The 22,468-nt window shown below is 53.7% G+C and overlaps 8 protein-coding genes across 8 annotated transcripts; 3 read left to right on the top strand and 5 right to left on the bottom strand.

Annotated features, from left to right (window-relative positions):
- The first annotated feature begins 100 nt into the window (after positions 1-100).
- Positions 101-3,385, top strand: V1518DRAFT_409807 (uncharacterized protein). The gene is made up of 4 exons (XM_066902444.1): positions 101-1,099; positions 1,150-1,250; positions 1,304-1,833; positions 1,884-3,385. Exons 1-4 carry the CDS (start codon positions 532-534, stop codon positions 3,103-3,105), a joined length of 2,421 nt encoding a protein of 806 aa, XP_066762274.1. The 5' UTR covers positions 101-531; the 3' UTR covers positions 3,106-3,385.
- V1518DRAFT_409804 (uncharacterized protein) lies at positions 3,304-5,081 on the bottom strand. The gene is made up of 4 exons (XM_066902443.1): positions 4,318-5,081; positions 4,242-4,270; positions 3,868-4,192; positions 3,304-3,814 (listed from the first exon to the last, which is right to left on the bottom strand). The coding sequence occupies exons 1-4, from the start codon at positions 4,894-4,896 to the stop codon at positions 3,479-3,481; spliced, it is 1,269 nt and encodes a 422-aa protein (XP_066762273.1). The 5' UTR covers positions 4,897-5,081; the 3' UTR covers positions 3,304-3,478.
- A 2,427-nt stretch (positions 5,082-7,508) lies between these two features.
- V1518DRAFT_39422 (Ctr copper transporter family-domain-containing protein) lies at positions 7,509-8,566 on the top strand. Its single transcript, XM_066901794.1, has 3 exons — positions 7,509-7,779; positions 7,833-8,122; positions 8,178-8,566. The coding sequence occupies exons 1-3, from the start codon at positions 7,651-7,653 to the stop codon at positions 8,419-8,421; spliced, it is 663 nt and encodes a 220-aa protein (XP_066762272.1). The 5' UTR covers positions 7,509-7,650; the 3' UTR covers positions 8,422-8,566.
- Positions 8,567-8,638: 72 nt separating this feature from the next.
- V1518DRAFT_409798 (uncharacterized protein) lies at positions 8,639-10,194 on the bottom strand. The gene has a single exon (XM_066902442.1). The coding sequence runs from the start codon at positions 10,086-10,088 to the stop codon at positions 8,712-8,714; it is 1,377 nt and encodes a 458-aa protein (XP_066762271.1). The 5' UTR covers positions 10,089-10,194; the 3' UTR covers positions 8,639-8,711.
- Positions 10,195-10,218: 24 nt separating this feature from the next.
- Positions 10,219-11,737, bottom strand: V1518DRAFT_430775 (uncharacterized protein). The gene is made up of 2 exons (XM_066906179.1): positions 11,640-11,737; positions 10,219-11,571 (listed from the first exon to the last, which is right to left on the bottom strand). Exons 1-2 carry the CDS (start codon positions 11,688-11,690, stop codon positions 10,612-10,614), a joined length of 1,011 nt encoding a protein of 336 aa, XP_066762270.1. The 5' UTR covers positions 11,691-11,737; the 3' UTR covers positions 10,219-10,611.
- A 137-nt stretch (positions 11,738-11,874) lies between these two features.
- Positions 11,875-14,640, top strand: V1518DRAFT_409796 (uncharacterized protein). The gene has a single exon (XM_066902441.1). The coding sequence runs from the start codon at positions 11,942-11,944 to the stop codon at positions 14,513-14,515; it is 2,574 nt and encodes an 857-aa protein (XP_066762269.1). The 5' UTR covers positions 11,875-11,941; the 3' UTR covers positions 14,516-14,640.
- V1518DRAFT_409793 (uncharacterized protein) lies at positions 14,404-17,898 on the bottom strand. The gene is made up of 4 exons (XM_066902440.1): positions 17,427-17,898; positions 17,342-17,365; positions 16,638-17,274; positions 14,404-16,581 (listed from the first exon to the last, which is right to left on the bottom strand). The coding sequence occupies exons 1-4, from the start codon at positions 17,493-17,495 to the stop codon at positions 14,786-14,788; spliced, it is 2,526 nt and encodes an 841-aa protein (XP_066762268.1). The 5' UTR covers positions 17,496-17,898; the 3' UTR covers positions 14,404-14,785.
- Positions 17,899-22,417, bottom strand: V1518DRAFT_389862 (uncharacterized protein). Its single transcript, XM_066901742.1, has 3 exons — positions 22,127-22,417; positions 21,972-22,072; positions 17,899-21,917 (listed from the first exon to the last, which is right to left on the bottom strand). The coding sequence occupies exons 1-3, from the start codon at positions 22,321-22,323 to the stop codon at positions 18,004-18,006; spliced, it is 4,212 nt and encodes a 1,403-aa protein (XP_066762267.1). The 5' UTR covers positions 22,324-22,417; the 3' UTR covers positions 17,899-18,003.
- Between the last annotated feature and the right edge of the window lie 51 nt (positions 22,418-22,468).

The raw sequence follows: 22,468 nt of genomic DNA, 5'->3' as shown, positions 1-22,468 counted from the left end.
CAAGACCTAGTGCGGCGCGCTCACGTGAGACTACAAACCCCGCTGCCCCGCACAGGTATCGTCCACGGGTTAGGTAGCGCTAGTTTCTTGCAACGTCGCACGCGGCCGGGCGGCCAGCAAAGAAGTGTCATATCGACGACGGCGTCGTCGGCAGTGGCGACCTCGGACGGCCTCTGCCGGCTACTGTGTTCCGTTCCTGGACCGCTCTTTCGGGCTGCGTCCGTAGCTGCCGCTTGCCGTAGACTCTCGGTGCACCCGTGTGCGATCAACGCCAATACGGGCAGTGCAGGCGGCGGGGGAGCGCGCTTGCGATATCCGGGCACGCGCGACCCAGGCTCAGCTTAGCCATCCGAACGGCGGCGGTCTAAGAAATCAGCCTCCAACGCCTACAAACCCACCGCGGTTCCCCGCTTCCTCTGCCACCACCACTTTCCCCGCCTCGGCGCTCGCCCTTTCCCATGTCCTCGTCTCGCGGATAAGGCTTCAGGAAATGCGCAGCAAACTACTGAGTACCGTCTTGCGTTCCCTTCCATGCCACCGCGTACCTCCCTTCTGAGGGCGTCATCGGGCGGCGGGCAACCTCAGCATCAGCATCAGCAGCAGCGGCAGCAGCAACAGCATCAGCAGCAGCAACAGCAACAACAACATCAGCAGCAACAGCTATTACTTCAACAACAACAACAGCAGCAGCGCCAGAGTGCAGTCGCCGTCGGCACTCACTCACTTTTAGGCATCCAGAACGTACCCAACGGCCCGCAAGCCTATGCGCGTCAGCCTCTCTACGCGCAAGCATCGACTCAAGCAGTCGCGCAGGTCTACAATGCTCACTTCCCGGCGCACATAACTGGCCAAGTGCCGGCGCAGCAATTACAATCTGCACAAGCGGCTTCAGCTGCGGTGAGTTCGCAGCGGCGAAACCTCTCATCGCCGTTCCCAGTTCCACTCCATGGCCCAACCACGCCAGGCACGCCGACTGGCAGCACTGTGTCCAGTCCGCGGAGTCTACTCTCCGGCACGACACGGGACGATAATTCGCTCAAGATTTATTATATGTCCCCCCCGAAGGATCTATCTCCTCTCATCAAGGGCCGACCGGATTGTATGGCTTACTATTGTGCATCGGACTTCAGTTGACTAATACTGCCACAGCTGGATATCCGGACTACTTTCCTTGGTCAGGAAAGCATACCGAGGACTTATTGTCAGACTCGTTCATTCAGCATGGATTTGAGGACAAGCCGTTTTTGTCGGTATGTAATACAAATGTGACGAGCTTCACTGTTGTGCACTAACCATCCTTTAGCATGAAACCGGCAGCGCATACCAATTTATTCAAGGCGCGCTCAAAGACTCCGATTCTCTCGAAGCATTGTCTTCATTTATGATGACGACACTGAAGAAGCGCGTGGAAATCAGTCGGATCATGCCGCCGACGACCTTCAAGCCGCCGCCACGCGTCACTCTCACCGACCAGAAACGTGAGGCTTGGTTACGCGATCTTGCATCGCCGCAGGTTCCGCTCCGCAAACTTTCGCGGACTATACCCCACGGAATCCGAAATCGGGTGCTGGTTGAGCAGTGCTGCAGTAAAGCTGTACCAATCCACCGCGCAGTGTGGTTCGCAAGATGTGTTGGTGCAAACGAGCTGCGCGGACTCAAGCGCAAGGGAAACAATTCGACAACAGTGGATGCGGAATCGCAGTGGATTAAAGAATGGACGGTTCAGCTGATCGCGTATATTGAAAAGATAGCAACCGAGTGTGGGCAGAGTACTGACTGTGCCACGCCGAAGCCAGTGCCTCAGCAGAAGTGGCGTACGAGAATGGATTATGTGTAAGATATGCTGCACTGTAAGTTTTGAATTCCATTAACCTGATTGACAGGGTTCGTTTTGCGGCGCATCTCTATTCTGAGGATCTCATCGATCGAAATTATTTTCTCAGTTGGGTAATCTCACAGTGCGATAAATGCTCGCCAGAGCGATTACCTTTATCGTTACTTTTTGTCGGCCTATTCTGGACCCAGCTTACATCTGCGCCGTCCAAGAGCCGCAAGCTTGCCGTTGTATTGCTTAACCACATGGAAAAGCTTTCCGCAGAAGTCGACAGCGGCGTGGCAGGACCACAGTCTGGGCACTACAAAATTCTGCAGATCAAGGTCGCAAAGCGGTTATGGGATCTCCTCAACGCGAGCAGTGTCACAGCCTTTTTGCTTCCGGAGAATTGGCACGCCGTGCGCGCGATCTTGTTAAAAGCAATTCAGGTCGCTGGCATCGACACCATAGCCGGTGACCGCGCGCTCGAAGCTGTCGCGCTTGCGAATATGACTTCGCGATCACTCAATGCGCAGCTGTCAAGCTACAGCCGCTCTGGCAATGCAGCATCTGGTGCAAACGACACTGGGGCTACCGCAACCGGTGGTGGCGGTAGCGAGGACGAGCGGATTGCGCGATTGGAGCGCGTGCTTGACGGATATGCATCTACGCCGTACGATGTCGGTCAGCTTGCAGACGAACTCGTGTTGGCTGCCGGCATGCCACGGGCGTGCTTCGACGGAAAGGATAGTGAACATTTGGTCGCTGCTCTGTGCCGATGGGCGTTGTCTACGACGGAGAATGGTGATGAGGCCACGAGTCTTGAGGGAACAGAGGGGAGCGAGAGCAGCAACGGCATTAGCAATCCTGTCGACAGAATCGGGATCGTGACGGGTGTGCTTGAGAGGTGGAGTGCATCAGGTCGTCCGCCGCTCTTCGATGCGCTATTCGCTTTCTTTGACCAATGTCTTCGCGGCCTCACCCCGCCTCAACGCAAAAAGCTTCGCCGACTAATCCAGCAGATTGTGCGGACAGATATTATTAGTCCACACTTGTACATGCGCAAGGTGATTGCGCGCGGCATATTCTTGCCATCGGCCGAACACAAGGATAAGCAGCGCTGTCATAGTTTCATATTATTGTGCTTGCCGCTGGAGGAGTGCGCGCCGGCGTTACAAAATCAGAGGAATATTCTCTTGCGAAACGTGCCGAGTCATAGCGACAATGACGACGACGAAGACGAAGACGAGAAAGACGAGGAGAGTGAAGCAAAAGCGGTGGGCAACGAGTGAGAAGCATTGAGCGGAGTGTATATAGAGGAAAGCATGACGGTAGCAGAGTTACCGTCAGCAGCATACATTGTCGATAGGATTTGAGAAGCTGAACGGCGTTGTTACATATAACTCTGCGTTGTGCTTTGTTTTGGATCGCACGGTTGAATCTAGGGGTCTCAAAACAAATGGGTGCAGGTTGTGTTTACGGAGTTTTTGTTTTTCTAATTGTTAATAATGGAATATGAATGTGCAGTTTATGGACTGCGTGAAATTACTTAAAACTAATAACTAAATGACCAACAATTTTTCTGTCCTAAAAGATTAGCAAACCAAAGCTCCGGATATATGTTACACTATTACAACGACAAGAACAACACCAGATACAAATATATCACCGAGAACTACTGCTATTTTTAGGCGTGTTCCCGTCCGTCCCTGCACTTATACTACTGCTGATACTCGCGCTCCTGCTACCGCGGGTCTGCGCGTCGAGTAGCAGTTTTGCAATGGCGTCGTCGACGTCGCTGGAGAAAAACACGGGGCCGTGGCCGCTGCATTGAACTTTTGCCATGAGTAATTTGACAACGCGTTCGGCGTTGATGCAGTCTGCGCGCGGGTGGGTTGCGATTCTGTCCCAGATCTCCGCGGGGGTGAGCAGCTTGCCGGCAGGGATGGTGGAGGCAATAAGTTGAGAGTGCTGGAGTTCGGATTCGGAGTTGAGAAATTTCTGCTGGGAGGTTAGACAGGTAATGGGCAGGAAGGTGGAGACAGGAGACGAACTGGGAATGTGACCTGGGTAGACTGCGATCGCGCGTCTTCTGCGCTACTAGTACCAGCGCCAGCACGACCGCTGCCGTTATTAGAGGAAGCCGCTGCGGCAGCAGCCGCAGCAGTAGCAGCCGACATCGAGGCGCTGAGCTTATCCTGTTGGTCGCGCATCTCGATAGTGGTATCGCGCAGAATCTTGTTCTCGGCCATGTACCAGTTGACCTCCTTCACGAGCCGGGCATTGTCGGACTCGAGCTTTTTCACGCGTGCTTCGGATTTTGCGATACGGTCTTGTAACTCGCGAACATGTTTCTCACGGCGCTCGCGGAAGGCACGCCAGAGGGAGGTTAGTAGAGTCAAGTTGAGAGATGCGGAGGAGATCTACCTGTGCAGCTCGATTCTGGGCTTTGCGTTTCTGTAGAGTTAGCAAGAGTTAGATACATTGAATGAGGAGCTGCTTACTGATTGAATTTCGTCGTCTTCTGCGTACTTCGCGAGGTCGTTCTTCATTCCGCTTGCGGAATCTGACGACCCTTTCAGTGCGGCAGGACCATCGGTACTCTCCACAATGTCCGGCGACGGCGAGTACTGCTGAGCAAGCTCGTCGTCGTACATAACGTCGGGATGCTGCTGTTGATGGTGAGGTTCCGGTTGCCACCCGTGCATATCGGTGTCCTTGAGCAGCAACGCCGCTGCCTGACTCTGCGCCTCTTCGACAGCGTCGCACGGTATTTGCTGCTGAATCTGCGCGATTTCTTCACATGTTATCGACTGCTGCTGCTGCTGCTGCTGTGGATGCTGCTGATTTTGTTGCTGCTGTTGCTGTTGCCTCAGCACTGCGGCGGTGGCTTCGTCATATGGTGTCTGGGTCGACGAGATACCGGACATCAAAACGTCGATTCCCAGGTCCGAAAACTGCTTGTGGTCGAGCACGTATGGCGACGGCATCGAGGAGTCAGTGGTTGTAGATCTTTGCAGCCTGCCTACTGCGGGGTATACGTCATCGTTCACGGCTGAAAAGGGGCGGAATGCCCCGACCATGCTGCGGAGTCTAGGGTCGGCTTGGATGGAGCAGTTCCAGAGCCTATAGTGCAGTTCGGGGACTGCCGACTCCTCGGAGACCGAGAAGCTCGACACGAAATATAAGTTGATTCCTCGACGAAAGCAAGTCGCACGCGTCTAGTCGTCCGTAGAACTGTCCACGTTGCTGCTGCTGCTGCTGCTGCTGCTGCTGCGGGTATGCTACATGCTCTCGCTCTCCCAGCGTTTATACTGCTTGGGAGTCGGTGGTGGCCGCAGTGCTCAAGTAAGCGCTTCAAGCTCTGCGGCGGGAGCTAGTTTGGAGACGTGGCGTAGGTGATCGGAAGAGCGTACGTCGTGCGGAAGTGACGTCATGAGGCGGAGACGGAAGACTGGAAGGCAGGAAGCAAGGAAGAGTGGAAAGTTTGGATCTCCCATTACCATATGGTTACAGTATAGATTACAAACAACTTGAAATCTTGATTGATCGATCTGGCTGCTGGTCTACGCATACACATTGTTGATACTGCTCAGTCTCTTTTGCGAATGCCTCGTCCTTCCTACTTTATATCTTGCTAGGGCCGCACAAACACACGTCGCAAACGAAACCATGTCAACGCATACTAGAGTGCTACGACCTGATATGCAAAGGGGAGCAGAGGGGAGGGGCAGGCGAAGGGGAGAGAAGAGGGACAGAGAAGAGACAAGTACAGCAGTTCTGTGCTTCACCAGTCAAAGGAAAATTCCCAACACCATCGCAATCCCAATGACTGGGTACAAAGAGATCAGCCAGGTCGACAGCACTGCGCCCTTATATATAATATTGCTGGCGACATTACCAAGTGCATTATACACGCCGCAGGACGCCTGTTACAGGGGGAGTGTACTTATTACACAGCCTGAGAATAAATCGTAATATTTGCAGCCGACAGGCTGCACGTACATGCAGTTCAGGCGTGATCTCGCGAAGATGCGATACGCCCTGTGGTATCAGCAGTAGCACAGAGCAGATAAATAGAAGGGTATATAGCACCAGAGAGGGCGATAACAGCAAGACAAAGGCGGGAATAAGCGGACAAGCATTCGCGGATCAGACCAGGCATGCGCGATAGGAGGGCAGTTTATCAGATGCGCGAGGTCGCGACGCGCGAGGCTGAGACACGCGCAGTTTGTGCCCTCGAACTCGAACTCTCGAAGGCAGAAGGAGACGTGGGGAAAAAAGTCGGATGACTCTGGCGCGCAGGCGGTCGTGGCGGCCGGGGCGGCCAGAGGGCTTGCAGCTGAACCGGCCGGAGAGTCTGAACCGCGCACGGGCTGCACTAGGCTTGAAAGGGCAGCCCGACAACACCAGGCCATGAGCGGCCGGGCTTCAGTCCTGCTCGCCGGCTGCTGCGACGGCAAGCCTGAGCTCTGAGCAGCAGGGACAAAGCACGAGTCCATGCCTGATAAGCAGGAGGCCTCGACGTACAGACCCAAGCGAGACGAGGCGCGCGGAGCAGGAGCGGCCGCAAGGCCGCGGCAGAGCAGGGCCGCAGCAGTGAAGAGCACGCAAAAAAATGGGGTGACCGCGCAACGAAGACGGAGCGGAAGTAAGCCACCACCGACGCTCCGCAGCGCGGGTCGCTATAAATGTCCCCGCATGCCCGCTGCTGCAGAATAATAATATTAACAGCTGGTATGATCCCGACAATGCACGCCTCTGAACATGGAGACCTGTCGCGTGAGCGCTGTCGATGGCGATATCTGCCCTCATCCTCTGACGCAGCACGCAAGCAGCTGTGCGCCGCCGAAGCGGAACTGCGACTGCGCGAGCAGCAGAGGTCGTGTGGCATGTGCCTGTGAAATGAACGTGGATTGTTCTCTGGCGCGTTAAGCTCAGCAGAGGCGTGCACAGACAGGCGTCATAGTTGGACGCCCGCGGACGGGCCGACGGGGGCGTCGGCGCGCACAGGAGCCTAGCAGCAGTGGTGGGAGACTAGTGGTTGCTGCGGAAGCAGCAGCGCACCGTAGAGAGAGCGCTGCTCGTGCCGCCGGAGCCGCTGCAGCAGCGCAGCGGCCGCACGGCCGTGAGGACAACGAAGCAGCGATCGCGAGGACGGGGCTGGGGAGCAGAAGGACCAGGAAGGTGTTGTGGCAGCGCGGGCGGCCTCCGCCTCCGGGGAACAGCGTGTCTTGCAGTTGCCCTGTCCGTCCGTCGCCGCGCGCACGGGTTCAGCGCTCCAGCTATCGCCGGGGGGTCCAGAGTCATCTGCGCTATCCCCCGATAAGCGGCTGTCGTGGGGATGGAACGCCGAGGGGCTGCCACTTTGTTCCGCCGTGGGACCCGCGCTCTGTTCCCCAGCACATAATTGCCCCCGCAGCCGGCGAACCATCCCACTGGGCCGGCAGGGACAACGTCATCCGGCAGTTTGGTGAACCAGCGGATGTGTAAACAGCCTTTGGCGACTCGGTTCCAGCCAGGCCCCCGCGCGACTCTCCTCTCCACTTCATCACTTCTCCTCTCCCTGCGCGTCCCCGTCCTGCTTCTCTGCTCTTGGTTATTTTCCCTCGCCATTGCGCGGCACCGTCTCTCCTTAGCGCGTCTCATAACCATTATTAAGTCCCGCGCGGTCCCCGTTTGCATCCTCCCTATCCGTGCGCCGCCCTCCTCACACCCCATTCAATCGTCAAATGTTATAGTCAGCTCGATCTCCTGGAACAATACCTTCTCCTCGCCCTTCAGCCATCGCATCGCATTCTCGTCATCGCCGCAACACGCCCCCATAATATCCCACAATGTCATCCACAACTTGGTCACCATGGCGGGCCGCCGCCCTTGCGGTCGAGTCCACGACAGATGCATTTGACAACACAACCACTGCGGTTGTGGAGCACGGCACAGCCGCCAGTCAATGCAACATGAACGTATGTTTTACTTTCGTCACCGCAACGTGCTTGCGTTGCTAATCCCTTTGCAGATGCTCTTCACATGGCAAACACAAGACATTTGCATCGTCTTCAACTGGTGGCACATCTACAACAGAGTCACCCTTGCATTCTCCTTCCTCGGTATTGTTGGTCTCGCCATTGTCTTCGAGTTCATCCGAGAGTTCACCCGGCGATACGAGTCCTACATCAACAGTGCCGCACGCAACGAGGAGATCCTGCCCCTCGTCTTTAGACACTACATTCCCGATCGGTCTGTCCGCGATCGGCTCGTGCTGTCGCTGCTCTACGCGATTCAAATTCTCATCTCATATTTCCTCATGTAAGCCTTTTCTCAGTGTTCTGCACCTGTATCGATGCTAATCCCATATTTGCAGGCTCGTGTTTATGTCATATAGTGGCATGATGATGTTCGCTGTTGTCGTCGGCGCTTTCTTCGGCTACTTTTTTTTCGGTAGTCGCGCTCGGCTGCATTACACCGCCGAAGCAACGATGGACCACACCACCGAGATCGAAGATGACGACGTCATTTCGACCATCCAGAACGAAAAAGAAAGCTTCCGGTCGATCATGTCGAAGCATGTTGGCGTTACCGCGGTCCGCGGCGGAACTTGTCACTAATATGTTCGGGCTTGACTATCTTTCGTTATTGCTCGCGTGTGTAGATATACTTGTCATAATTTGCATCTTTGCTTCATCGTCGCATTTCTTTAATAGTCATGGATGTGCCATTATGCTGTGGATGTTTTGAAAAGGTGCAGGGGTTGCTTGACGATTTGGTCGATATTGGTGTTGGCTGTCTTTTGCTTGCTGTTTTTTTTGTCTTACGTGCATCGGATTAGGAACGAATGAATGCCATTCATAATTTTATAAAATTCCACGGGCTGTGACTTTCCAACAGACTACATGCACTACAAAACAACGTCCTCAAACTTTTTTTCATCACTCCCTTCCTCCCTCTCTGTCATCTCATCCCCGTCTGTCTCGGCTGGCAGCGGGTCCTCGAACTTATCCACGGACGAAGTCGACGCCAAGTAGCCTGTGGAGTCAGGCTCTATTTTGGGTGACAGCTGTGAGCTGCCAATGTCCCCACTTCCGTCCTGTATGATGTCGTCTTGCGTCGTTGGATCTTCTTTGTCGTCTGGTTCAGGTGTCGCTACTTCGGAGACGGGGGCTAGGTTCTCAGCCGCTGGTGGATCAGACGCGACTGGAGTAGGCTCTGGTGCTGCTGGTGTGGCTTCGGGGCTTGATTCTGGAACGGGCTCTGACTTGGACTCTGGGACGGACTCGGGCTTTGACGGCGTACTTGGTGCGGGTGCGGAAGCCGGCGCGCGCGTAGGACTCGGTGCCGGCATTCTAGCCCCCTGCCGCGCGGGTGAGCGTGCCGGCGACTGCGATGGCGAAGGTGCGCGTGACCTCGACTTATTCCCCGGTTGCAGCGACGCTGCCGCTTTCGTCGATGGCGCAAGCGACGACTTGCTCGGCGACGCGCCAGAGCGCAGCGGCGGCATGCTCGTGGGATCGACATTAAGGTAGTAGGAGCGCACGCCGACGATGCGGCCCTCGCTCTCGCACGCGCGCAGCCACTCCGGGCGCACGATAGGAATATTAGTCTCCAGCGCACGCTCCCATTGCGCACCCGAGCCTTCAGAGCATATAAAGTGTGTCGTGTCGATGCGCACGCGGTCCTGCAGCGGCTTTGCACCGATGCGAGCCACGACGTCGTCGAGAATCGCACGGTCTTCGTCTGAAACAATGCCAAGGCAGCATGTAATACCGCTGAGATCCGTCATCTTGTGGGTCTTGACCGTGATCTTGTCCGACACGTATGTGCCGGCAGAGGTGGCGAGCTCGAGGTGGAAAGTGTACGCGGTGTCGATGGACAGGCCAGAGAGCTTTGTGGAGGTGTTTGTCATCGGCGAGGGAATGCGGCCGAGGCGCGTGTTATTGCGGTACAGCGAGAGCGAGCGCAGGTCTGCGGTAGCAAGATCAAGCGGATCCCACTCCAGTACGATGCTTGTTTGCGTCGCATTGCGCACGCGTAGCTGCGGGCGGATGGGGCTGCGGCGGCCATAGAGCTCGAAAATCTTGGACTGCAGATCGTCAAACTCCTGCTGATCTTTGCGCTCGGCGTCAAAGTCCTGCGTGCAGTTGATCTTCACGATGGACCCTGCCTGCACCGAGGAAGGTAACAGAATTGAAGGGAATTCGATCAGGTGGTGGTCAGACGTGAGAAGCATCGCGATGCTCGCATCGAGCTTGCCGACGGTAAGTGACACCTCGACCATTTTGGTACTGTCAGGTGCGTGGGTATTACGATGCGCGATGGGTAGGGAGGAGGGATGGGAGTTGTCGTGATAATGGCGATGTCGTGTCGCGAAGACAACAGGGGCAGCCTGCGTATTGCCCACCCGGGCTGCTCCACCGCCAAACTAAATTCACCAAGCACACTTCGGCCCACTTTCGTCCTGCAACGCGCTGAATACTGTGAAACTGCCAATGCTAAACTACAGGGAGAGACAATGCTTGCGGAGGTCGAATCAATGGGCAGCCTGCGGGTGCGTACGTACGTCCGTACGTCGTCGCCTTCTTTACTTCCTCCGGTTGCTGCCACGAGGCTAGACTTAACCGGGAACATGTAGCTGCCCTTACCGAACCGCTTATGGCTCATACTTCTCCAGATGCACACACAACAGCACAGGCAAGTTACCGTCCCAGATTACGCTATTATCACCCAACGAACTATCAAAGCACGTTTCATCATATCATGACTGCCTATCATTACAGAATGTCGCATTTCAAAGCAAACCCTTAATCAGATACGCCATACAAAAACTCCATCGCCTTCTGATCACCCCGACACGTCGCGCGCTCCCACAGCTCTGGGTCCTGCGTGTCCACCGCCCCGTGCCGGATTGCATACAGCACGATGCCATACTCGTTTGCGCTGAACAACGCGTCTGTGACTTCCGGTTCAAGTTCTAGGTGGATGCTAAAGCGAATTAGTAGCGCAAGCATTCTTTGCCGCATCGTGGCGCGGGGAAGTATTTTTGCCTCTCTATATACGTCGGCCGGTGTCACTTTGTCTGTCACCGGCGTCCTGTCCTTATCACTGTTTTGTTGCACATCGTCGATGTTGTCCTCTTCTTCCTCTTCAGACTCATCGCCATTCTCATCGCTATCTGGATGCTCGTAGCAATTCTCCGCGAGCATAAACACCGCGTTGCGTGGATTCACTGGCGCCGCCCCACGTATAAGTAGGTATTCCAACAGCCGCAGTTTGTGGAGCGTATACGGTGGCGCGGACAGCTTTTCCGACAGCTGTGCACCAGCTGGGTTCTCCACGTATCCCTCATTCTTAGCTGTCCGTAATAGTTGTGCCGTCACGAATCGTCTGTCGTATATTGACGGTGCCGGCGGTGGTGCACCTACGTCGGTGTGTAGCAGTGCAAAATACTGCGATAAAACTCTCAGCTGCAGATACTTGCTACTGCTGCGCAACAGTGCCGCAAATCGGCGACAAACTAGCGGCATGTCCGCGTTGAGGGAGTATATGAAAATTGTCTCGAGCACCTCGGCGGGTAGATCTACCAGAGTCGGCGGCACGCGCGGTGGAATTAAGTGCAACAACACGTCGACTTTGGGCATTCGCGCAGTCGATACTGCAGCTATTGATTCTGGCGCCGCTGGAGAGTCCTCGCGAGGTTTCTGCTGACTTGGTGACCGCCGTTCTCTCTGCATGCGTCGTAGGTATGCATTATTGATTGCCTTCTGCAGACCTCAACGTGTTAGCTATGCTTTGGATAAACACCGCCGAAGACATGCGACAAACAACCCACCTGGTGCCGCCGTACTCGCGTAAGCGGAGTCCCGAGCGAAACAAACCCCATGTCGCGGTGCAGTAGATCCGAGACTGCGATGATCGCGAACTGTGGCGTGCTAGCGCCGTGCAAAAGATCACAAATAGCTGAGCCCTTCACTACGCGGCGCAGTGCTCCTGCACAACTCCGCATCCGCGCGACGCTTACGCTCTAATTTGTCTTTGGTTCCTCCGTGTCTGAATGTCGCAGTAGCAGAAGCTCCTCCAGAAAGTGCGGCGACATCTCGGATCATCAACGACGACGTCCCGCGTGCGGAGACAATGACATGTCTCCATGGCGAGCATGCCACTGCAGCCATGGCAGCTGTAGCTTGCAGGGGTGTGCTGCGACACAACGCAGACGTCGTGTTTGCGTTCAGTGCGCACGCACTGCAGCATGGACAGCAGCAGTGGCTCCGCCTGCTCCACCAGCAACAACGTCGGCTGTATCACTCCGACGAATTAGACAAATTGGACATGATGGATATGCAACGCAGCGAGTTTTCATCAACGCAGAGAGAGTGGCAGGCGCGGTTACTAGACAGACCTCGCGACGACAGCCACCACTTGAACTTGGGTCGGCGCTTCATGGGGCAGTTGTACGAGAGCCTACTATTCGCAGATACGGTGGGCAGCAGTTTTGTACAGGGTGAGCATGAAGTTCAACAGGACAGAAAACGCTTAGAAGTTTTTGTGCTGTTGTGCAACGCGTGCGAAAAGCAGCACGAAGAGGTCGAAGGCGCGAAGAGATCGCTGACCATGGACGAAGTCCTCCGGTTGTCTTACAGCGAGCGAATGGAATACTACAGGCATCGTCTTGGTAATCTCTTGAGCGGAGAGCGTGGCGCAGCTATTGCTACCGAGATGGACGTGCGCAAGAATTTTGAAGCGGAGCTGATTTACGATTTGATCACGGAGCTCATTGCCGCACGGCCCGCCTCCGGGTATGCTACTGTGCCATCACGAACTGAGAGCAGCAAGAGATTGTTTAAGACGCGGCATATGCGGTGGAATATACCAACACCGCCACCAGCCGACAAGATGACGCCGGCAATGTTTGACGAATACATCGACGAGCTTGTCAGCTACGATTATATGAACAGCGATTCCGGTACTAGCACAAACGACGTCGTGACAGGTTTGCTACACGAGCTTTTTTCATCCGAGAACACAGAGATGGCGAAATTTCGCACTCAGAAAGCATATAAGCTCGCCATCTACTACTTTTGTACTCATTCGACGACAGATACCGAGAGTAAGATTCGCGCGCTGGTCCAAGAAATGACTGCTAGCAATATCACACTGGATACCGAGACATTTAACTACATACTAAACGCCGCCGCGAGCAGCAGCAAATCTTCGTCCGCGACAACGACCGCTAGGCTCGAAGATGCTGTTGCTGCGCTATCTACGATGCGAGACACCATTCGCATCATGTGCTCGTTGAAAGTGCCCGTTGATGCAGATACCTGGCTTGCTCTGGTGACAGCGACCTCCAGCCCGCGGCTGAAGATTGCGGTGATGCGGCATATGTCCTGTGCGGGCTACGAGATCTCCGCCGAGGTCGTCCAAGCGTTTGTGGTGTGTATAGCGAAGTATATACCGGCCACGGTGCTTGCGGACGTGCTCATCGCGGAAATGCCGGAAGCAGTTAACCGTGTAACGATGAATTTGCTCGTGAGCAGGCTCGTCGACTGCGCGCATCTCGATAAGGCGTGGAATTTCATGAACTATCTGATCCAGCAGTCTACTCTTCGGTCCGAACTTGGCACTAATCTCATAACGCCAAACCTTGCCACGCTGAACGCGTTTCTCAAGGGCATCGTACGCCATGGCCGCCTAGACTGGTGCTTCAGTGTCCTTGTGCCGCTCATGAACTCTTATGACGTATGTCCGGACGCGCGCAGCTTTCACTACATGCTTGCGTGCGCGCTAAAGTCTCCGTTTCACACGAACACCAACACGGTACTCCAGATGCTCTACGCGTATCTTCACGACTTTGGCTGCTTCCCGCTTGAGAGAACACGGCAGATGCTGCGGCGTCCGAAGCTTTGGTTTGCAGAGTTTCAGAGCAGCGGGATTACTGCGCAGGCGGCGTCGTCCCTGTCTTTGCAAGCTGAACAGAAAAAATCTAAGCGAATATCAGCGCCTGCTCAGCGCCATTCCGGTATGCTACATTGGACGCGGCTGCCATCAAGTTTCCCCGATCCGCAAAGGCTATACAGTGATGATCCATACAGCCTACATCTGAGGCCGACAATCGGAACGACAGAGTATACGCTCTGGCAAGCATGCACACATTTCTTCGGTTGGCCTATCCCGACTCCACCGCCTAAATCACTGTATCCCACATCATCATCATCATCATCATCATCATCATCATCATCATCATCTATCAAACCCTCGAGACTGCTCTTGCGGTTTCTTCCATCGACAAGCAAGACATCTTCCGCGCTACAACCGGAACCACCGATACTCCCGGTACTCCGTCGCGGCATGATGTTCGTACGCGGCTACGACATCATGGGAGCGCCAGACCGCACGACTCGTCAGCGCGCTGTTGCGCATCATGTACTCTGTCGGGCGCTCGGTTGCCGCGTGCTCATGCCGCACGAAGAGTTGCCGGCAGATCATCAGCACTCTGATGGCCTGAACCTGCTTATGCGGTTCGGAGTTCTTTCCGGTGCTGACGACAACGTCACACAACCCCGCGTGGCGGACGAGTTGGTTATGGCGGCAGTGCGGTCCGCGAACGAGAGGTACCATGGCATTCTTGCATCCGATGATTGGACGATCATGGATGACAACTTCAACGAAGCCGAACAACATCGAGAGACTCTGACAGTCTCGACTTGATCTGTACATATATAAATACTGTATCTTACAGCAATCACATACACAAATATAAACAAAATAAACACCAAAGCAAAGTCCACTAACTTGGTGTCTAACTTACTATAGTACCAGAAAGTACCCCCCACTAACTACTGCACAATCCCATTCTAAGCATATGGCACGAATTTATAAAAAAATGTCATAAATGGTAAGAGAGCCACAATAATCGTGGATGTATCCATGCTTGATCAAACAAATCTGAAATATACGGATAGATGAGACAATTTCGGATTACTGAGTAGCAGGCTGACTGTGCACCGCGGACATGGCAAGCAGGTCAATGACCGCGGACTGTGTAACCGCTGCAGACGTCGGAGTCATCATGAATCCGGCTGCGTTACTGCTGCCACCGCCTCCAAGGCCGCCAGTGGCGTTGGGGTCAAGCCATGTGTCGTCGGATAAAAATTCGAGCCACGACGGTAACGTCGTCTGCCTCGCTGCTTCTGAGTACGACACGCGGCAATCTTCCGTATCGGCTTGATCATGAGACGCTGCCAGCACTGACGCTGAGCTCCCGCTGACACTAATATAAGCAGGCGCCGAATCTTCAATCGTTCCGTGCTGGACTTCGTCTGCTTCCGTTAGCGACGATGCTGAACTCGATGCGGACTTCATGGCGTAAAGACCATCGTCACCACTACCAGCCGCAGAAGCGACCACAGCGGGGCCACTGGCACCTCCCGACTCAACGTGTTCGGCGAGCTTTACTTGCTGCCATTTCCGTCGCTCGATGATGTCGGACGCAACTTCAGTAAATTCGTGGGCAAGGGCCATCAGCCGGCGAACAACGCCCGACGCGCTGGTCTCACCACTCAGATTCTTCAGTTCAATGCAAACCTGTTGCAAGGTTGCCAAATCTGCCAGATTGCTCTCTATATTCGCGCTATCATCATCCGCGACGGCGTTAAATACGCCAAAGAACGGTGCGAATGGATGGAACACGAGAGTGGCCGACGTGGCCATGTGTCTGTGCATCGTACTAGGCTGAACCGCAAGTATGTCCTTGAATAACCGCAACGCGTCGCGTGAAGTGCGCACGTACACCTCACGGGACTCTGGAGAGTCGGTAATTCGCACACGGTGGATCATGCTCAGGCACACTCGGTGAGTGTAGCTGATCTCCATAGCCAGCAGGTTACGGTTGTATAACTCGCTGCTGTTTCCGTCGGCGCCGTTGGTCTCAACGGTGTTAATCCACGCCAGGTTATTGCGCAAGAGTGTATCTGCCTCATCATGTAGCGCAGCCATAACCATGCCGCGCGTGCGGGCAGAGTCCGTACCCAATGACGCAAACTCGGCCTCCGCTGCCGCGGAGTATAGCCTCGTATATATAGCATCATAGAGGAACGCAACTTCGATGGATTGGCGATATTTACAATAAGAGAGTGAAAAATTGTCTGACGGAGACCACGGTCGTGCAGGCGGCACTTGGGCCGTGCAGTCGCGCGTCTGAAAGCTAGGTGATCGGCCAAAAGTGAGTGACATAGCTTTGTCGAATGCGAAGCACGACCAAAATAGACGAGACCGCTCGGATAACGAGGTAATACTCTCGGAATATGTCATTCCAGAGTCGATGTTGGTAAGACCGTCAAAAGGGGTGGGAATGCCTGGCGGCGACGGGTGTGAAAACTGCTGCAGGTGCAGGCCGAGGTCAAGACAATGCCTAGACGCGTGCGATATGATGGTCCAGCACAAACCAGGATTGTAAATCTGCTGGCCTAACACAGCTGCAGTATATAAAGCTTGCACATTGAGGAGAGATGGCGTAAATAAAACGCGAGGGTCGCGAAGGACCAGAAAGACATTGCGCACGAGAGTACTTTCGGTTGGCGTGCCGTCGATTCCGTGGCTAGAAAGTGGAGGAGTATGATATCGGAGCGTCTGAATCATCATATAACTCGCGCAGGCAAGCTTTGGCGTAAAGTACTTGTCGGTGCTGAACTCCGGAGTGTATATACAAGTGCGAATAGATCTTGCGAGTGGTTCGCTAATCACATTGTTCGTCTCCAACAGATGGTTGAGAAAAACTTTGCGCATGTTAGCTTCCGAGGTACGCAGCCAAGTGTAGGAATGGAACACTCACAATCCAGGTAATTTAGGCCTATCTGTGGATCAGGAAGCCATGCACGATGAGAGTCTATAGCGAGGTTATCGGCAACCTCGTCTGACAGTCCGATTGCAGCGTAATCTGCTGCATCGGCCGGCCATTTCGATCGTAGGGTATCGGAATTCCCAAGCGCACCATCGGAGGCCGCAGGTGCTAACTGTCGCGTGTCTATAGGCAAAGGTAGTGATACCGCTGGAGGTGTGCCCAATTGAGAGAGCTGAGCGTTGACTTTAGCAAGGAGCTGGACGAGACTTGATTCGCTGGCTCCAGAAGAATATGTCGGTAACTGAGGTGATCCCTGCCGTTGCTGCTCGAGTAGATTGTTAAGCTGTTCAAGATGGTATTCGATTTGAGAGAGCCTGCTCTGTTTAGCGGCCCCATCGGAATCTAAGATTGGATCCTCTGCTGCTGGTGCGGTCACGACGGATATCGGAGAGTCGAGGAGATCTGCAGCCGATGCAGGAGAAGAAAACTTTGGTGAGGGGACCCGATACTGTAACGACAATGCGCCGGGGGAAAGCATGCGACGCTTCCGTTTCTTGCGTGCTGAATAAACGCAAACAACAGCGCGCAGAGCACACTGTAGGCAGGGCTCCTTGCGATCGCATTTGATCTGCAAAAAGGGAGAATCAGCATGCAGGACAAGGACGACCGGCGCGGAAGCGAGCAGGGATGGGAACCTTTCTTGAACGACAAGAGTCGCACTATAGGAAGATGTCAGTCAAGGCGACGGCTAAGCCAGAAATAAAACATTAAAGTACATACTGAGCGTGTAGATTGAGAGTCTGAGGCTGAATCCGCGGCACTAGCGGAAGGACCTCCGGAGGGTATCATGGCTGAATGTCCGCGGCAGATGGCGAGGACGCGGCCGCACTGCTGCTGCTGCTTCTGCTTGCTGAAGCGTCTACGGCCGCGGCGTCGTCATGATCACACGTACTGGCCTGCCGGGTTGGCACGTGTCGTTCTCTCTGGAGAGGGGAGGTGTGCAGACCGCGAACGCAACAGCAGCAGTTGGGCAGGAGAAAGATGAGGGAGGTAGATGGAGCAGGCGAAGGAGCAGCGGCACAGGAGCAGCGGCACAGGAGCACAACTGTCAACCACACAACAATGACGGCACAACAACTGTGCTCGGTCGCAAAAGCGTGTTCTCTTCTCTTCTCTTGCTCTGTTGTGGAGTCGGTACTCTATTCAAGGCCTCTCAACGTCAGTCCAAACCCCCGCGGCGTTTAAGCGACGGAATTGCTCATGACCAACAGCCTCAAGCTTGAGTCAGCGCCTGCGGGTAAGGGTGCTGTACACGTGACCTCTACCTCTATCTAGCTAGCCGAATAATGTTCTCCCCTTACATGACATCGATCCCAGCGTCCTGCATCTGTGCGTCCGCGTCAACCTCGCTTTCACGGTCGTCCTCGCCTTCGTCCTCGCCTTCGTCCTCGTCCATGTCCTCGTAGTCCTCCTCCTCAGGGACCACTTCTGTTACTGTATCAACAGCCAATGTCCCGGCTTCGCGCAGTTGCTCCATCTTGCGCTCTGTCATTTCATACACAAACGCTCCGAGATGCTCCACGCTAGCCATCGCGACGATCTTGCCCTCTTCCACTTCTCCAGCCGCCCGTGACGATGGGTACATCTCCCCAACGGCCAACTCGAGCTTATCGTCCGTCGTCCGATGAGCGTCCAAGCGCTCTAGGAACCCACGCGTTTCCCCCGTGCTTTCCAGCACTTCTCGGCGGCCTAGAACGTATAGTCCTAGCCGAGCTCGCGACAGTGCAACCGTCATCCGCCGTTCGTCACGGAGATGGCCTACACGCCGTGTGCGCACAAGCGAGATGATCACGTAGTCGTTCTGTTCCCCTTGGTACTCGTCTACCGTGGCCACTGCTCCAGGTCGACCAAAAACGATGCTGCTCGCACATCGTTCCGAAATCACGTTTTCAATCAACGCCTTCTGGCCTGTGTACATGGTAAGAATGCTGATCTGTTCCGCAGCATATCCCAAGAGGCGCATGTACATGTATATCGCAACCGCGTACTCCGCCTCTCCCAAGTTCTGCACAAAGTGTGGGCTGGGTTCCGTTTCGCCGAAGCCGTTGTAGTCCTCCACTTCCACAAATTGGAACGTGTTCTTGAATCCAGCGTTTGCCCTAACATACTCCGCGTCTTCAATGCATGCAGGTAGATTCGTCAACTTAGTACTGTAGCGCCAGGCATAGAGCTCTGCGATTTCTGGCCGAGCGCGGCCCTGCGCATCAAGAGCCACGTGTGGAACGCCGAGGCGCAAAAAGCGCACGAACATGCTCTGCTGTAGATTTGCGTATACCTTTAACGCGACGTTTTGAACGACGGGCGCATTCTGCTCTGCATCGCCAATGAGTACAATTCGCTCTAATGACTGTCCGCTTTCTTGCAGCACAAGAGGGATGAACGACTCAATCTCTGTAAGCTGCGCCGCCTCCTCGACAATAACACTGGTATAGCGCAGTCCAGCGGCGACAATCTCAGCGCATTTCATCGACGCGTAAGTTGCAGTCAATGCTATAATGCGTGCTTCCTTCGTCATGAGATAGTTTGTACGATCGCGCCGATTTTTGATCAGCTCGAACGGCCGGATGTCTTCTAGCTCTGAAAAAATATTCCTCACGTGCCTGAAGCAGCCTTCAGCAATTTCCCTGGCCTCTGCAAGAGTGTGAGTCTCGGCGTTGAACAGTGGTTGTGGCGCGTTCTCGAAATATTTGCTGAATGGGAAAGCGCTCGCGATGTCTTCGACAGCTGTTGCATCCGCGACTGACTCCTGAAATCGTCTCCACAGCGCCTGAACAACAATTCTGTAAAAGGCATCGGCTTTTTCGCAACTATCTCCCGGTCCACCCTGTGCCCCAAAGGATTCACCCAGTCGACTAACTTCTGCTAGCAGTATTGTACGCCGCGACAGTAAGTTTTCTACGCGTCCGTATTGTGAAAAACTGCCGTCTTGCATCTTCAATCTCTCTTCACCATGACCAAGTCTTAACACGTGTCGCTCGTCAAAGTCCAATGCAGATAACTTTTCAAGAAGTCTGTTCAGCGCCTGGTTACTGTGCGCAATCAACAACGTGCAATTCTCTCTGCCATTATGGTATAAATTGCTGACAATCTGCGCAGTAACGTCCGTTTTGCCTGTTCCTGGAGGACCGGCAATAACAGTTAACCCGGGATTTGTGCCTGAGTAGATGGCCTGCACTTGCGCTGGGGTATATGGTATCAAATTTCGTTTTCGAGAATCAGTCAAAAACGGCCCCATGCTCGGTCGGTGGTATGTCGATACTTTGATCTCGTTCTCTGTCTCGGAAATCACGTACGGTGGTAACGTAGCTTCCATACCCCCGTCAGTGCAAACAACCTTCTTGTCAAAGCTCTTCTTGAGATGGTCCCAGTTAATAAACGTGTCATTCATATCTAGCTTGTCCGGTCGCGTCGCAAGATTGGTGTAGTTCGCCGCCGTAGGGTCTCCGTAGCCCATAAACACATCGGCCACCCATTCTGGTAGTAGCATGTCGTTTACGTCACGAGCGAGGTCTTTCATGTTATCCAAAATTGGCTTGAAATTATTCTCGCGTTGTCGTCGTCGGAACACAAAATTTATGCTCTCGTACATTTTGTCCGTGTCATTAGCGTACGCAGCGGAGTCCAAATTCAGGCTAATTCGACGCCTCCGAGCGAGCCTTCGAGCTAGCGGCTTCCGTCGTCCAACGTCAGCCTGCTGCACATCATTACTATCGTCAGTATTTCCGTTCCTGATAGGAGAATTATTGTGATCGTATATCTCTTCGATTTCAGCGGCTCGAATTAGCTTGATTCCGGTCCGCTCATGCCAACTGATTGCACGCGGATTAGGTGACTCCAAAGTCACGAGAAATACAACATCACCACGTCTCAAAAGATCCCATTCGCGCTGAATGTCGTTTGGCGCACGGTCTAGCTCTTGCAAATATATCTCGGCCTGTATTCGCGATGAATAGGTCTCGCCAACAAGCGGTGGTGCCCGATCCAGAATAGCTGGTGCCGAAATGCGCTGCGCCAATCGACTTGACCCGTTAGTCTTCACTTGTACTTGAAATTCCTGCTGCACCTTCGTTATAGATTGGGGTTTCAAGCGGCGCACGATCGCCTCGATGTCGTTCCGAATCTCAAAATAAAACTCTATCCGATGTAGCTCATACGCGCGGTGCAAAAAGTCACTAGGTGTTAGGTATTGTAGATTCATCCGAGGAATGGACAAGGGTCTGTCGGCGTTAAAAGATGCAGCTTGTTCAAATACCACACTTGATAACGTGCTCTCAGTTGGCAGTGAAAACAGACTATCGAGTCTGCTTGCTAAACTAGGCCGTAGCACAAATTTATTTAACACAAGTTCGCGTAAAAATTCAGTCGGAGTTGAAAACAAGTCCTTCCCTAACGCTGTCGAGATGCTGAGACATTTGCACAAGCTAACCAGCTCTGTATCGCTCAGCGGTTCCAAATTCTCAAGCAATGTCGCGCGATTGCACAAGGAGCCATAATTCGAAAGTGCCAGTACAAGTAGTTTGTCCTTGAAGTGGTCCAGAGCGATCTTCTGAAACTTCAACACCTCAGTTGCTGTAGTTAATCGTAATTCCTCGGCTGAAATTACTGCGCCGGAAAAATCGTTGACGGGAAAATAAAGATAGTACTCCAGAGACTCATGAAGTTGCCGCAAGAGAAGGTGCTCTTCGCGCTTGTATAACGCAGTCAATTTCATCACAACCGAAAATCCAATCTCACGGAGCAATGTGCCTACAAATCTGCGGGTCGGAAGCTGTGATAGTATGTCAATGAAAAGTTCCAACACTCTCTCGGCATAGAGAGCTGCATCAGCACCTGTGCTTTTAGAATTCAGCAGTTGGATAGTATCCACGGCCACAGAGTACAACCAAGCCCGTTCCAACCTCAGCCTGATCTTCTGTCGATCAGTAGCCCCATCAAATCGCCTCGCAGCCGCGCGCCATGTCTTCTTCAATGTTGATTCGCTGTTGATCATCTTCTCTCTTGAGCTTTCAGAGGGCAAGGAGTTCCATATTGAGATTGACACGAGTCGAGCGCACTGCTGTCGTACAAACGGAATCTCAAGATATTGAAACGCCCAATCCACAAAATTAATAAGATATGACCGTATTTTCAAAGACATAGATGTCGTCGAGGTGATAGTAAGCACACGCTCGAAGAGAGATGCAAATAAATCAGGGTCTCCCGCGAACACGCCTGTGATATTATTAGTACCCCCAATGATCCAACAGGCCATGACCAGTTACCTACCCCATTTCACTGCTCTATCGCGAGTCTTTTGAAGGAAAAGCAAAATCACTAAAATCGTGTGGTCATCCTTTGCTTCGCTTGTCCAGTGCGGCCATAAGTATCTGTAGTTGAAATAAGTCGAATAATCAAAGCAGTGAAGCAAGGTAAGAACAAACCTTTCTAAACACTGGACATAATCCAATACCGCGAGATCGGCTTCGGCAAAGTCACTCTTTTGTAACCGCATCAAGAGGTTGCTCACAACTGTCTGCTTGAAGGCCGTGTCGCTGTTGATCCAGTTTGTTGCTGCAACTTCGTACAGAGGCGACTCGTGGATTTGTTCCACTGTGGGGGCGCCAAAATACGACGCCATTTTTCAGACTCCACCAGGATATCGTATAGCACAAATTATAAATGGTCGACCACAATCACCGCGTTGAAAGTCACGTCTCCTACTTCATCTTCACGATGAAGCTCGACACAAACTTTTGAATTTGTGTAGAACTTTGGGTTAGGTG

This window comes from Limtongia smithiae (assembly GCF_038497785.1).
Source record: "Limtongia smithiae strain NRRL Y-17922 unplaced genomic scaffold V1518scaffold_1, whole genome shotgun sequence".
In the NCBI taxonomy this organism is placed as follows: Eukaryota; Fungi; Ascomycota; class Lipomycetes; order Lipomycetales; family Lipomycetaceae; genus Limtongia; species Limtongia smithiae.
Note: the sequence above shows the minus strand (reverse complement) of the source record. Positions and strands in the feature narration are given on the sequence as shown.

Coding starts and splice junctions, on each gene's coding strand:
- V1518DRAFT_409807 (XM_066902444.1), top strand. CDS start 532: ATGCCACCGCGTACCTCCCTTCTGAGGGCGTCATCGGGCGGCGGGCAA. Junction 1,251..1,303: donor AGGACAAGCCGTTTTTGTCG/GTATGTAATACA, acceptor ACCATCCTTTAG/CATGAAACCGGCAGCGCATA. Junction 1,834..1,883: donor CGTACGAGAATGGATTATGT/GTAAGATATGCT, acceptor CCTGATTGACAG/GGTTCGTTTTGCGGCGCATC.
- V1518DRAFT_409804 (XM_066902443.1), bottom strand. CDS start 4,896: ATGGTCGGGGCATTCCGCCCCTTTTCAGCCGTGAACGATGACGTATAC. Junction 4,271..4,317: donor AAGACGACGAAATTCAATCA/GTAAGCAGCTCC, acceptor CTAACTCTACAG/AAACGCAAAGCCCAGAATCG. Junction 4,193..4,241: donor GCCCAGAATCGAGCTGCACA/GGTAGATCTCCT, acceptor AACCTCCCTCTG/GCGTGCCTTCCGCGAGCGCC.
- V1518DRAFT_39422 (XM_066901794.1), top strand. CDS start 7,651: ATGTCATCCACAACTTGGTCACCATGGCGGGCCGCCGCCCTTGCGGTC. Junction 7,780..7,832: donor CCAGTCAATGCAACATGAAC/GTATGTTTTACT, acceptor ATCCCTTTGCAG/ATGCTCTTCACATGGCAAAC. Junction 8,123..8,177: donor CTCATCTCATATTTCCTCAT/GTAAGCCTTTTC, acceptor CCATATTTGCAG/GCTCGTGTTTATGTCATATA.
- V1518DRAFT_409798 (XM_066902442.1), bottom strand. CDS start 10,088: ATGGTCGAGGTGTCACTTACCGTCGGCAAGCTCGATGCGAGCATCGCG.
- V1518DRAFT_430775 (XM_066906179.1), bottom strand. CDS start 11,690: ATGGGGTTTGTTTCGCTCGGGACTCCGCTTACGCGAGTACGGCGGCAC. Junction 11,572..11,639: donor CGCGAGTACGGCGGCACCAG/GTGGGTTGTTTG, acceptor TGAGGTCTGCAG/AAGGCAATCAATAATGCATA.
- V1518DRAFT_409796 (XM_066902441.1), top strand. CDS start 11,942: ATGACATGTCTCCATGGCGAGCATGCCACTGCAGCCATGGCAGCTGTA.
- V1518DRAFT_409793 (XM_066902440.1), bottom strand. CDS start 17,495: ATGATACCCTCCGGAGGTCCTTCCGCTAGTGCCGCGGATTCAGCCTCA. Junction 17,366..17,426: donor ACTCTCAATCTACACGCTCA/GTATGTACTTTA, acceptor ATCTTCCTATAG/TGCGACTCTTGTCGTTCAAG. Junction 17,275..17,341: donor ACTCTTGTCGTTCAAGAAAG/GTTCCCATCCCT, acceptor CCCTTTTTGCAG/ATCAAATGCGATCGCAAGGA.
- V1518DRAFT_389862 (XM_066901742.1), bottom strand. CDS start 22,323: ATGGCGTCGTATTTTGGCGCCCCCACAGTGGAACAAATCCACGAGTCG. Junction 22,073..22,126: donor TATGTCCAGTGTTTAGAAAG/GTTTGTTCTTAC, acceptor TTTCAACTACAG/ATACTTATGGCCGCACTGGA. Junction 21,918..21,971: donor CGATAGAGCAGTGAAATGGG/GTAGGTAACTGG, acceptor ATAATATCACAG/GCGTGTTCGCGGGAGACCCT.